General features: G+C 37.8%; 1 protein-coding gene across 2 annotated transcripts in view; it reads right to left on the reverse strand.

Moving 5' to 3' along the window:
* MAP3K20 (mitogen-activated protein kinase kinase kinase 20) overlaps window positions 1-15,366 on the reverse strand; it is an 86,743-nt gene that overhangs the window by 60,536 nt on the left and 10,841 nt on the right. For both annotated transcript variants that reach the window (XM_026061446.1, XM_026061447.1), the window contains exon 2: window positions 1,630-1,717. In XM_026061446.1, the coding sequence (XP_025917231.1) occupies window positions 1,630-1,717 (88 nt within the window). The remainder of the gene's footprint in view (window positions 1-1,629; window positions 1,718-15,366) is intronic.

Below are 15,366 nucleotides of genomic sequence, written 5' to 3' on the forward strand. Positions count from 1 at the left end.
CTCTGAGAAGCCTACAAATAAGATGTTAGGTGCAACTAATATTTGGTATGTCCCAATGCTTGACTGAATGCCCTTATCCCCACCATTCTGAAGAAATTATTAGGTTCTCAGGATCTCTTCTTGTTTTGGCCTTTCCCGCACAAGAAATGGATTTCTGATTAAACTAAGTTTGCAGCACCAAAGACTATCCAGATGATAATGGAGTGAAAATCCCTCTAAAAATATTTCAAGTGTAATTAACATTTCTTCTCTCAGCAGCCATTCTTCCATCTGAAAATGGTCTGGGGAAATACAGCCTTGGTACCATTCCAATCAAAGAGACTTCAATCCCCTTGGAAATTGCAGGAAGAATCCAATGCACATTTAAAAAAATTTTTTTTTTCTTTAGCCAGGATGGAATTAGAGTTCCCTCAGCAACAAAGTGGTTGGACTACATAGAGGAGACTATTCTCACAGATGGTTAAAGGTGTCCCTATTCCCAATGACATAATGAACTACTTCGGTTGCTTTCTGTCCTGTGACTGGCGAGCAGGTCAAATGATCTCCGAATATTGACCTTCTGTGAGCTCAAACTGAGGACTTTCTAATCCAGACATCATTCTCAGCTGTTGATTATACATTTGCTTTGTTAGTCTGGTTTCTGGTTTACGTTTATTACCCTTATGTTGCAATTTATTATAATATAATTATATTACTTGATTTATTAATTTTCTACTATTTTCATTGCCTCAAGAAGATTTTCAAGTTCCTATTTGGCACGTTATCACCAGTGCAGCCTCCTAGTGTCTAGACTGAGGTCATCCTTCATGCACCTCTGGAATCTATGAAGTGACTTCAACACCATGACCACCGTTATGCTGATATTCTCATTCCTGTAAATCAAGCTCCATCTGCTCTGAACAGTTTAGTATCTCAGATGTGCTCCTACCCCTCTACACTGCCATCTACTTTGATTATCTGAGGTCTAGAAGACAGGTAGAAATAACTGAATTTTCACAGGTTCTGTCCACCATTTGAGGGATTTCCATAGCTGATTGGAAGCTATGCTTTTTCCAGCACATGATCCAGGATGGTTCTCCTTCATCAGAAGCTCCTGGAGACACTGTATACCGATATGGATGATACTGAAACAGAAGCCTGACCAGCAAAGCAATGCTTTTCCTACAGTTGGGAAGTTCATAATGTGGATTCTCGGATTTCCAAGACATGCAGAACTCATGGGGCAACTTTGCTCTGAGCAGACCCTCAACCTTCTATTTTCATAAAACTTGGCAGAACTTCATATCCTGAAAACCTTGACTTCTCTATCATATGTCAATTCAAATGGAAAAACAATTTACAGAACATGGTAAGTGAACACAGTGAAAGATTCTATTTAAAGGAGTGATGAATTTGTGTTTTAAGAAGAATGCCCCAGGCTGCAGTTGCCTCTGTGTAGGTACAAACTATGTTACCAGTATGATTCCCACTTCCAGCATTTCCATTCACATTGATGTAGGTGGTGCTGAGGACTGTAACATTCAAGAGCGGCCACAGCAATTAGCAAAACACTGAAATTGGGTAAAGCCAATACCTCATAGCATCAGAGTTTTTACAGAATCAAGAGAAGGGTCAGATAAGAATCCTTACCTGTAACAATGCCATAATTTGGAGGTTCAATGACAGCTCCATAGAACTGAATGATGTTTTTGTGACTGAGCACACTGAGTATTTCTGCCTGTTCAAAAACAAATAAAAAAAGGTTAGACAGCAAAGAATGGAGCATTTACTATAATAGTGTATTTTAGACCCAAGCAGACATATATACGTGTGTATGTACACACATATCTAGAAAAGAGAGCCCACAAATGCTTGGCATTTGGAAGTCTCATGAGAGAGTTTTGCAGATGATGAATACTTAGCATGTTTGGAAAAACAAAACAAAACAAAACAAAAAAGACTATTCTTTCATTGCCAAGGCACAGATCTGGGAGCTTACGTCTTTGGAAAAACTGAAGACCTTGAAAAATTCTGTTCAAAAAAAGACCTGGGATTTTTGGCAGAGTTGCTGTAGTTCTCTCCAGAATTTCCCAGAGAGGAGTATGTGTTTGTGCACAGAGTATTATGGGTTCAGTGAGTCCAGTGCTTCAGGCTGCTAGAGCATACCGTGCACCCACAGCTCAACTGTACTGCACACATGCAGAGGATTTGTTGTTTATTGAAAATGTGGAGTTTGCTAGGCACGCACTGTAGAGTCTAACTGAATATGCACAGCAAGCATGCTTGAGATTGCCAAATAGCCAGCAGTGCAGTTGAAACTGCTCCTCAGAGCAGGCTGCAGATGTTCAGAAACTCTGGACAAACATATAAAACCTTCAGATTCCACTTGGACAACAGTTCTAGCCTTGAGAGAGAGATTGAGAGAGAAAAAGAATGTATCCACAGAAATTCAGATATACAGTCACCCTGGTTTTTGAGGGGGAAAAAAAGGATAGATACTTCTTTTGAGGTCTCTCAACAGTTTCACCTCCATGGTATATTAAGATAAATAATCAAGAATTTTTGAAACATGTTTTACACAAAAAAGATGTAAAATATATGTTCATATTATGCAAATACAAATATAGACCATTATATTTTTTTCTTTACAGCAATCTGTTACCTAAAGACTAAGGCTTAATATAAGATTATGTTAACTCTATATCAATCATGAGCATCTAACAGGAGCAAAATCACTATTAATTTCTCTGAGCTTATCAAAAGTATACAGGAAGACTGTAACAGCTTTGATGCAGCAAACCATGTTACACCAGCTAGTGCTACTGTAACAAAAGCACAGACACAGCAAAACAATATTAACTTTCGCCTGTGTTTTACAGTTGGTGCCATGACACATGCGCTTAAGTACATGACTAAATAGAAGGACCTCAGATGGTTCAAATGTTGGGGGGGGGGGTTGTTTAAAGCCTTTTCTGAATAACTTCAACACACTTTTGAATTACAGCCTCTACCTTTAGCTAATGTCCCAAGATTTACACATATTCAATTAAATATTTAACTATAACTTTGAATCTAACTCCAAGGTCTGGGGTTGCACTGGTTCTTTATGCTGCTTAGCCTGCTCAGCTAGCAAAACAGTGTCATCATAAAGTGAGTAGTTTTATTTTATGAGCTGTACCCTCAAACATCCTTTAAGTAGCCTGGAGGACACAGACAACAGCCTCTTCATTCACAGTGCCACCTCCATGAGCTAACAAACCCAAGAGATCTATGGTTCAAAAATTTTGTATTATGTTTTTATCCTCTTTAGGAAATACTAAATAGGGGAATGTCCTCCAATTCCTACCAGCATTACTGCTTGATAACCAGGAGACCTGGTATTCCTTGGCTGTCTAGAAATGAGACAGGAATACTGAGTCACAAATATCAGTAGACAAACACTGTCTAGATGGTTTAATTTTGTTCTATACCCCGGTCAAGAGGAACAGAATAAATAAAACTATCTTTTTGTATAGTACTTAAAAATCCATGTCTTCCAAACACAGTGCACTCCACCTGCTGATGTTGGCAATGTGTTTACCTAAACTGGTCATTAGAGTTAAATTGGCTGATCTCACAATTAACTTTCCTGCGGCATTATGCATTTAGCTCCTGGCTACACAAGTCAGGAGCTAGATGCATCTGTTTAGAGAATGATTAAAACTATCACATGATGAACATATCTAAATAGCACAGTTCTCTGTTTCACCGCAGAAATGCTCAGAACCCAGTGACTGCATTCAGCCTCACACAGGATGACCACTGGGTCCAGGGAGAGCCCCACTGGGGTGACCTGACGACAGTGGTGGCTGTATTGCAGCAATGCCAGCTGCAGAACCGAGGCCTGACAATCCATCCAATACCACCGGGAAATGGACAACAAGCAAAACAAGGCCACCAGGCCAACAGGACTAGCCATTTGCTGCAGCAGGCACCCTGCCACACAGTGCTTTTATTACCTGGAGAATCAAAAATAATTATTTTCTAATATTATCTTATTTACAGTATATGACACACTAAGATCACATTCCAGGTGTCTGAAGAAATGTCGACTGGAGCTAATGTTTCCTTATACATATTGATGTTCACATTCTAACCTGATATTTAACAGATGCCAAAGCAAGCTTTCATCTAAAAATAGGAAAGGCCCCTACAAATTGCTCAAATTAAAAACTGGAGGGGAAAACACCAATTCTAAGGACCATTCCTTCTAAAAGAAATCCTTTCTAAACAGTTTTAATCACTCTGCTGTTCTTAGTGCCAGTGATTCTAGACTATTTCTTTCATGTTTTGCACTTTTCAGTTGCTGTAGATCAGCTGTGAACTATATTAGGCAATTTAAAGACACTCATTCCTTGCAGTGAGAACCAGATGTCAGTTAACCTGCATCTTTTTAGCTTTTGTACATTTTTGACAAGAAGGTACCCTATTTCAATGAAAGACTGTGACTTTCAGATAGCAAGTTACAAAGTGGTGGGTAAAGACCAGTATTTCAAAGGTCTCTTAGACACTTACAAGGATATTTAGAATCACTTTCAAGCATCAAACTCATACCTAAATCCCAGATGCCTGAATGCTTGGAAGAAAATCCTGCCATGCATCTGCTTACAGGCCATTAAAGAACTTAGGCCTCACTGGCTTAGGAATAACACATTCACTTCCTATGGTAAAGCTGTTTAATTACATTACACAACTTGAATGCTCATTTATTTCCTTCCCAAAGCCATGGTGATGAGAAGCAAGTTTTCCATTACTTCATTATATTACTTCCTTTGTGTGAATGATTTTTTTTTATTTTGGATCGAAATGGAACTAAAAGCAGCTCAACTGAAGAAGAGGCACAACCCAAGCATGTAAATACAAACATCTTGGACATAACAGAGACACAGGTAGACGCACAAGCTGACTATAAGGGAGTTTAATATTGTGCTCAGTCCCATTATAAGTTTAGTCACAGTGTGGTACTGATCAAACCATGCTAAAACCATTCACTTTGTATTAGACAAGTATGGGTGAAATTATGTCCTTCTCTTGTGTGCTACTGAAAGGAATTACAGACTAGATGCCAGTTCTTGAACACAAAAGGATTCAGAAGGCTAAACAAAGCTAGTTTACTGTTTATAAAATTCAACCACTATCAAAAAATTAGAAGTCAGAGCAAGTACATTAAAACACGTTTTAATTAAATTTCTATTTACTGGCTCTTGTAGCATTACTGCAAAACAAGCACTCCTAGTTATTCATTAGACAACTGTAGTATAAGAAGTAGAAACTCAGGCAATCCTTTAGCATACACTGGTATTGTGCCCTAGAAACAATGGTCTGGATCAAAGCACTGAATGGATAATTTATTTTTATGCCTGCTTAATCTCTGCTTATTGACATATGTGAAAATGCCAATAGCATCACCTGTGACCAGCACCACACTGCAGCTTCCTCTAGATCTTTCATAAGGTATCTGCTAGTACTGATCTTACCCTTCTAATGCAAATACTTATGCATAAATACTCATATCTTCAATATTTTCTGCAGTTAAAATTAGGATCCTCCTCTAGGCCTTGTATTCAGCAATTGTTGGCCAGAAACAACCAACGTGGATTTTGAGTTTGGCCAGCAGCAAATTAGGGGACAAAGTTAACTACCCAGACAGTGTACTAGTTACAAGTAGAGCAAAATTCACTTCTCCTAAATGATACAAATTCAAACTTGCTTTTATTCTATTTACACCTAGTCTGCACTATGGATCCACCAATTTAGCTATGTTGCCTCAAGATGTGAAAGAACTGCCCTGCCAGCAGAACACGGGCGCTAGACACAACCCTGCTAATAGAAAGCAGCTCACCTTGGGGTAGCCTCCTGCTCAGGGAGATGTTGTACGGATGTCAATACACAAAATTCCCACCAATACACACAGCACCCAAACATGGTTGTTCTGCTGACACAGGGGCTGGTACAGCAAGAGCAGCAAACGTAGTCTAGCTCTGACAAAATCTTCAAGGTCAGTGCTGGCTGCAGATGTAGGCAATGGCCATCTGATGCTGACTTGGCATTACTCAGGAATGCACGAAAGGCCTGATCGTCAGATCTTTAATTGCAGCCACAAATGCAGTACGGACACGGACAGAGGCACTTTGCATACAGCTGTGTTGTTGCCAGCCAGCTCCTCATACCAGCTGCAGCTGCTCTTCTTAGAGCTCCCTACTCCAATTCAGCTAAAGTTAGCAAAGACCAAACTATTCAATCTATTTGAGTTACTCTGGTCCTCTTTGACCAAAAATAGGTTATAAAGTTCTCATACACTCTTCTAATCATGAAAAGTGATCAAGAGTTTGGGCTTGCAACCTATTTCACCAGCACAGCTGGATATGAAAAAGAACATCTGTCCACAGCAGTTTCTCAATCTCAAAAAAACTTTTTTGCTCGGGCCTAGACAAACTGGGTCCAGAGCAACTTAATCACCAGTTCTTCTAGGTAGCTTTGGAGTGGCTGGCTGGAGAGGGCATAAAGTACTGCCTTCCTTTCACCTTGGTCTGAGTGTGCTCTCTGAGGATTAACATGGGAAATTAATGCAACACCTTGTGAGACCATCAGGTCAGCTAGCAGCCAACCAACTCTACTGTTAATAAATCAGTTAATTGCACAGCAAGAGGCACCTTTGCTCTCTGCAAAATTACAGTGTTAGAAATGTTAACTACTCAAGAAATCTAATCAATAGAACATCCCTAAGTGCCCTCTAATATTTATTAAACATTGTGCAATAGAGTTTGGTTATTTACTTTTCCAAATAAATGTTTGCCATGCTTATTAAAGAGATCTTCAAAATAACTTAGATGCACTTCAGGCAGCTTTGAAAAGATATTTTTTCCTAAGTCTTGTAGCATTTTTAAGGTTTTGATCATTGTCATGATCTCGGGAAAGTTGCAACTTAGCTACTCTATGGGGTTTTATAGTCTAATAAGGGGCAGCTGGAAAAGGTCTGCTGATGTTTTATTAAAATCACTCTATTTACTGACAACCACATACAAAAAAGACATAGAATGCTAACATACGTTAATCTCAAACCTTTATTTACAGAGTGCTCCTCAAAAATACAAGTCGTTCCGTGTCCATTAGAATTACAACTTTCCAACGATTTTTGCTATCTTAGCAATGTTTTCCTACAAATTCACTGAGTTCTAACAAGGGATGATCTCCTAACACAGGTTGCCTCTTGTGGGGGTCCTCCCCCCTCCGTGAAGGCTCTTACTTTTAAGAACAAGGTGAGAATTTAGTACTGTTCAAGTCTTTTATCAAACACAGCTGATATCGACAGATTAGTCAAGAAATTAGTTCAAAAGTTACTGGAAGAAGAAGACACAGAATGACTATATAATGACTATATAAGACTGGCTTCCTCTAGGTAAATGAGCCCAAAACATTATCTTTGCAGACACAATCTTGAGACGAACACTATCTAAAGCTACAAATCAGCTATAAAACAATGGGAAAACATGCATCTTACAGGGTTATGATTTCTTTTTTAATGTAACACTTTGACAAATCATTAAGCCAAGAAAAATACATACTTTTCCACAAAATATTTATATGTGTTTTACATGCTTTAATATAAGTATTACACAATTCCATGGTGACTTTTTAAATCACGTTAAAGTTTTGAGAGAAGCCAGAATTTACCAACAGCAGATAATTATCTTTACTACCTTGTTGTTTCTATTCTTTCAAAAGCTAAACTGAATACAATTCTTAACGAGGAGGATATAAAAACAGTTTATCCTAAAATGTAATTTAGTTCTTTTTGGATTATCATCATGCCATAATCTTAGACAACAGACATTTTATTACAGTAACAAATGTTCCTCTCAATATGCCATAAATAGAGGGATTTTTAAAGAATTTAAAAATATAAAACTCCTAAAAAGAATTACACAGTTGGAATGTTACGCAATCACTACAGTTTTGAACATTAAAAAGAAAACCAAGCAGATATAAAATAAAAAATTTAGGAACTTGCTTACAGTTTTGCCTGTTCTCACAAAGTTTTGTAAGAAAAAATTAAGAGGTTTTGTGCTTTGGGGTTCCCAGAAAGCAAGCTATTAATAAGCAAAATACACTGATTATCCAGTTAGGGGCACGTTTGTTAAACCTATTAAATTTTCTTTGATATTAACAAAGCAAGAGGAAAACCACATGAGCATGGCAAAGTCAAATGATTTTGCAGCTCAAAGAATCCTCAGTGAGATCTTTTAACTGCAAATAAGCAGAGTTATCACATGCTTTGATGAGTGCTGTGGGCACTCTCCCAGCACAAATGTATTATGACCTATTTCAAAAGGCAATCCTATTTCTTAAAACTATGGTTACGTATTACTTAAAGTTGTGTGAATTAAGGATTGTCTAATATTCATCTAAAGGATCACTTGTCCCAATTAAAGGCTATTTTCTATAGCGCATTAAGAAGTTAAAACTATGTCAGCATTTGTTATGTCTTAAAAGACAGTCATATATTTAGTGTTATAAGGATACTGTTTCATAAACCATGCAGAAAATGAGAGTTAAATTACATTCTCAATTGATACCACCAGTACTTTTGTAAAAAACGGAATTAAATTCTCATAAATACATCTACAGTGACATACAAAACATGCATTTAAAAGCATTTTGATTGAGCAAGTGTTTCAAAGCATCAAATTTGCATCCAAAATTATGTCCTACACTGTTACAAGTCCCAGAGATTTAAAGTGTAAATATAAAGGAATCTAATAAATTCCCATTGCTGTATAATCATCCTACAGTCATTTTAAATTCACTGTTTTATATCACCATGCAATTTTTTTTCTCATTTTTGGAAATACAGTGGTAGAAACATATGCTTAATTTAAAACACCTTCCATTAATTTTTTAGTTGCAACCTTGGGAAGAAAAAAAAAAAAAAAAAAAGCACATTACCAAGATACCGCAGTACTCTTAAACTGGCACAATGTACTGTGCTGGAAGAATAAGGACATGAATTTATTATGTGCTGTTACTGGCTTCTGCAATTTTATGTAACTTATTTTTAAATATTTCATTTGTACCATGCAGCAGCAAATGTATATGTATGAGCATTTTTTGTAGGCAAGGAACACAGTAGGACATGTTAGTAGTAAAATATATTGGATATTGATCATTTGAAGAGAAAACCGAGTTTTATAAGCTCCTATAAATGTCCTATTTTTATGTCAACCTTTGCATATAACTTTGGCAGTTTTAAGGATCATTTGAAGGCTACTGAATTAGAAGTACTGTCTACTGAATTCTGAACATCCCCATCAGAATACCATGATGTAAAGGTATGCTCAGCTCACAGAAAGCAGGCTGGTCTCTCCAAAAATCACAGGGAGATTTTTCCTTGTGATGTGGCAGCAGACCCTCTGCCTTACCTAGTAAGAGGGAGCTGAGAGCTAACTGCTATGATCTGGGCCCACCCAGGAGAAACCAAGCCATTGCAGGATCGTGGCCTTAGTCTTCCTCTTAACAGGGTGAGAAACTTCCTGTTAATGAGAGAAGGAGCTGTTAGCAGAAGCTGCAGCATTTACGATAAAACTATGCAAGGACACTTTCTGCATTATAAAAGGTTTAAAAAGTTTGAAAACTACATTTTGAGCTACTAGTACACTGCCATTTGCTAAAACAGGGCACAGAGAAGGTAGACAACCCATTTTCACACAGATTTCAACTAGAAATCTATGATGTCCATACATATCCCACAGGAGCATTGTATTTTCCTGCATACAGCTTGAAGTTGTATCTGCATTTAATATTAAGGTACCTGATAAAGCAAGATCTGCCAAGAATGAGACGAGTAATTTGGATTTTATTAGTGTTATCTGCTGTTTGTAAAACCCTTCAAAACACACATATGCTATATATTTGTAAAAGTGTAAGAGTTTAGAAATGAGCAATGTCCTGTGAAATTATAAATATTTCATTCAGGCAGACTTACAGTAAAAAGCTGTCTCCAGCTGCAAAGCAATACCAGCAATTGAACAGAAACAGTAGATTAGTGGACTAAACATCAGGTATGAAATACCTGAACTCCCATAGAGCAGTTTATTTTCAGTAATCTTCATTACTTTTCTCAATGTGGGGAAATTTTCTGATTTACTCTCAAGCATTAAGAACACAAACCTGCTTTGAATATAGAATGCAGCAACAAAAACCATGACATCTCTGAAAAACAAGGGAATAATGAAACATTAAGCTTTTTGATTCCCTGCTCACTCTACCTACTCCCATTCCCCAGCCAAGAAACAAAAAAACAAAAAAAAGAATCACAGATATCATGGCTAATATTCAACAACTGAATCTTTCCAGACCCAACAAATGGAAGAATATCTGGGGAAATTATTTCTGAGATTGAAGTCACTATAAATCTCATGTAAGCCCTATTGGAAAGATATGTTGGTATGACAGTGATGGGCAAAACCAATTCCCTCTTAATGGGTCTCTTCAGACTTCCCAGCGCTTAAAAGCAACAGAAGAGAAAATAATGTCGAAGTGGTATCTCTAGAAAGGTCACGCCCATACTTAACCAACTAGATCAGCGATTTTTAGCCTGAGGTCCACTGGGTATTACAGTAAGGGATCTGGATAACTTAGAAGAACAAGTCTAACCTCATTATACAGTACCTTTTGCTGAGCAATTAGCATTGAGACTCCCAACAGCGAGAGCAGCAGCTATAGTCATGGATTCTGCTCCACTCTTCTAAAGCAGTTATCTTTCCACTAAAGTATTTTCTCAAACTCAATCATGAAAACTGTCATTTGACCAAGGAAAAAATTGTCAAGCTTTTGATGAGTGCTCACTTTAAGCCCATCTTAAGCGTTATAAACCCAACATACTGCATCTAATGATATGGATAGCACTTGATGTGGAACCCACTATTTGGATCCCAATGATTGTTATAATTCCAGAAAATTTTCGTCAGCAGGGTAGGCTGAGTCCACTGTCACTAAAATAGCACATCACGAGATGCATTATCTCCCTGTTACATTTTAACTGTAACAGCTGAAGAACCATGTGGGTTTTAGACTCCCAAATGGGCTATCCGAGCGCTGTAGAATGTTTCCCCCTCCAACACTCACTCATAAATTATCTGCCCCTGTGGACTACAGGAAAACAGAGAATAACACCCTACCCAAAGAACAGTTACTTCAAAGAAACACAAAACTTTCAGCACTGAAATTATGGCTGTGACCAATCAACATACAAAATAAAGGTAGAAAGCAGGTGACAATTACTGACATTCTTCTGCTTAAGCCCATTCAGTGTGTGAGACCCCTCCATTGACAAGAAGTCTTTTTCATGCCATACTTATGTCATGGCACAAGTTCACAAAATCTGGAGTTTTCAAGAAAATGAGTCAGTATCATAATTTGAACCTCTGAGTGCTGTGCATTAGTTTTCTTTGAATATTAGCAACTAAATTAGCAACTGTCTGCTTCTAGTTTTGGTTTTACCATGTATTAGTGACAATGTAGATTCACCCCTTTCCCTCTCCTTCAGTCAGAATAAATCACCTTTCTCCCTGAACCGAGAGGAGCAAGCTGTCTCCATGACTTACCAAGTCTTCTGTCTCCATGACTTACCAAGTCTTCTTGCTCTTTGTCATGGCTTAAGCAGTAAGCAACTTTCCTCAGCTTACAGACAGATCTCCCGTTCACTTTGCTTAAACTAGCAAAAACATAAGCAAGAACAGCCTCCTGGAACACAGGACCCCAAACTACACCAAAATCTGACTTGCACATTCTCCAAGCAAGTACCACTGCCCTTTAGCCAGTACCATCCCAGTCAAGCAATAACTAGAATGGCAATGACTTTATTGCGACTCCCTAGCTATGCCTACACTACAACCTAGACCTCTATGATTAGAGACCCCATCTCCAAAAGACAACAGTGCTAAGGTTTCAGGACATAAATTCCTGCTCTTCTGCAATCAAACACTAACGCCCCAAGCCAGTTCCCTTCCCAAAGTTATGACAGAATGACCAGCTTCACCACAATCTCTATCCATGTCTGTGCTGCAACTTTGATCTCTGTGGTTAGAACCCACAAAAAAGAGAATAGAACTGATATATGAAGCCCAAGACCTCTTCCAGCTTGTTTGTGATGTTTTGGTGGAACTGAGCACAAGCAAACCTAAAGCACTTTCTCTTAAGAGAGTCATGTGAAAGGATCACAGCATCATGTATGCTATTAATTCCCACTCTCCAATACTAGGGGTGTACAAAACATTTCTGAGAACTGCTCTAACTTACATACACAAACATACCTTATGGGAAATTAAGAGTGTTTAAAAGGCCTGTTAGAAGATTGAGATTATCTGTTATGTGATTACAAAATAATTCACTTGCACTGCTTCCTCTATCCCTTTGCACTGTACTTTCAGAGGACCTGTAATAAATGAAACAGTAAAAGAGGAAGCTGGAACACTGTATTATTACACGAGGCCAAAGAAACTTCAGGACATGGGTTCCATGTAGAGTGTATCCATGTAACCTCTCCCCCATGGACTCTACCTGAAAAGCCAAAGAGAATGCAAGATGCTGCAGCTAATGAAAATTCCAGTCTGAATCTGAGTACAGCAAAAAGAATTTGCAACTCCATATAGTTAATTAGTTGTCTCTCCTCTGATTCAACCAGCTAGTTCGCACTGTGAGGCATTTCGTCTAACTGTGTCATGAAGTAAAGAATTTTAATCAGAATGTAAACAATAGGAGGATGTACTAAGGAGAAGGATAACTGCTGTCTCACAGTTTTACCTTCTTTCAATTGGTGAGCATCTCATCCAGTTTCCTGATGGACCTCTATGGAGATCTGATCTGGGATTAAATCTCTAGAGACAGAAGAGATGTTGGGGAAAACACAGGGCTCAGCACTCATGGGTGTGCTTGTTAATCATTTGAGGTTGGAACTGATATCTGGTCACCTTTCCGTCTCCTTCTTCATTAATGTAACTTACCAATCCCTCAGATGAAAAGCTATAAAAGTACAGCTCTAACAAGGCATGTAATCCTTGCATGATTATCTATGTTTGATTTCTGCTCTGGGATACAGCACTAATTACACAAGGATACAACACTAACTACACTGGTGAAGGACATCTGATTTGACAATGAACTGAACTCAGAAACTGGATCTCAGTCCAGGATCTCAGTGCTATTTCGGTGGCACAAAGCAGGTACAAACCCTGAACATCTCCTTTGGTGTGGAAGAATAACAGCATTGCATATATCACAGCTTCCCATTTTCCAATACCAGAGCTCTGCAAAAACTCTTCTGAAGACTGTTCTAACTTACTTATGGAGAGAGAAATCAACTCCTATCAAGGATCAGATGTGAGCAAATCAAATTTTCCATGCCACCTTCAAGTCAAGCATGGCATGCCTGATCTTAAAGGTTCTCCTTCATCCAAGCAAAATCATGCTCCAGCAGTGCTGATCACAAAGCTTCATTGCCAGAAACGTCTCTCTCTAGAAGGCACAGCCAGAACTCACTCTTTTCTACCAAGCCAATATCCTGCCAGAGTGCTGTATGGCTACATGACATTTATCCTCCCTTTTGATGCACGCTGTTACTGTGCAGTGCACTTTACTTACAACACCATCAGTCTGCTGATGGTGTTCACTTCCAGGACACAATTCCTTGAATCCAGAGAAAGACTTTCCTTCTGCCTGGAAAAAAAAAAAGAGGAGCTTAGAAAGGTTAATTCTTACAAGAAAGATGTAGTATTGGTAGGTTAAGAGGAAAAAAGGCACCCAAAGAAACATTTATTTCTCTCTTCAAATAAAGAGCTGGTGATATCTTGTTACTAGGACACAATGTTACTATAAAGAGGGTTTTGGCAGATCCTACATATCTAGGAGGCAGTCATAAAAGTTCTGCCTTTTTCCCTTCTCTTCTCTGAATTGTTGCAATTTAAAAGGCTATGAGATTTCTCTTCAATGCCAATTTTATCAATTATCTGTGTCTTTATCAAATATATTCTTCACAACCACAGTAATTTTATCCATAAGATCATTTGGAAATTATTGCTGTATAGAGCAAGTGTGATGGTCTTGCACATTATTTCAAATCTTGCAAATATTATTCATTAATATTTCACTCATTAATGGTTTTGTACTGGGTCTTCAGAGACAGTATTTTGTTGTAATTTTCAGAGATGGTTTGGAAAGGAAATATTATTTTTAGGCTTAGCTAGGTAAAGATTAGATACCTATCTTTAACACTTAGAGGACAGACAATTTTGTGATGGATACTCATAACCCTCACTAAAATCTGTTTTTTTTAAGCTAACAAAACTGTTTGAGAAATAGAGAGATATTTTAGTGGGAAGAAAATTATATCCTACTTTGTCAAAATTTGGAATTTTATTAAAACTGAGCTTTTTATTTGGGTCAGTTATGCATCTAACTAAGTACCCACATTTGTCAAAATCTCAGAGAGACAGCTTGAGGAACAGAGATCTTAAGCCTTTAGAAACCTCCTGTATTTTTTCATATGTACTCATATGTTTAGTTTACACTAATGTACCTTTATTACTGTGTATGTACAAAAAGAAAGTGTAAGGTCAGTAATATTCTTCTGAAAAGGCTGTCTGTTCAAACACACTATTGAATTCATATTTTTGATATGTTGAAGTAAACAATGATGTTGGAATTATACTTAAGTTATAGAATTCAGATCCTAATTCTTCAAAATGAATATTTTAAAATATACAGTTTCTCTAAAATGAGAGGAAGTATCATTCCTCATGCTTTTGAAAGCTGTATACAGGGATGGATTTTCACAATGATGAATAGTCTAATTAAGGTAAGAATCCTCAGCTGAAAGCTCACAAAGGAATCCCTCTATTCTTTCTCCATTTTTTCCATTCCCACTTTTCTCTTGAAAGGGGTGTCTCACCAGAGGAACTGAAGAGTAAAAGATTTTAAACTATAGGACTGAAACCCATCAAAATCAGGACTGTGGTCCAAACCCAACCAGCTGTTAAACCTAGAGATATGAATGTATGCTCACTTCTGCCTAATAAAATTTGAATCAAACACTTTGCATCTGATTCTCCATGTGAGCTTTTATGCAAACTTCTAAAGTGCAAGGAATCCTGGGGTGGAAGAGCTATTCTGAGAGCTTTCACATAGTTCATGTAATTAGGGAAACCACTTCCTTTGATTGTAAGTGTTCAAAACAGCTGAATTTCTTCTTTCAAAGGGACTCTGTGATTTGGGTCATCTCTTTTACTTGCTCTTTCATGTTTCTCAAGATGAGAGGTGAGACTGTAGAGCACATTATTTAGAAAAAAAAAAAAG

The sequence above is a fragment of the Apteryx rowi genome, unplaced genomic scaffold, assembly GCF_003343035.1.
Source record: "Apteryx rowi isolate R43461 unplaced genomic scaffold, aptRow1 scaffold_180, whole genome shotgun sequence".
NCBI lineage: Eukaryota > Metazoa > Chordata > Aves > Apterygiformes > Apterygidae > Apteryx > Apteryx rowi.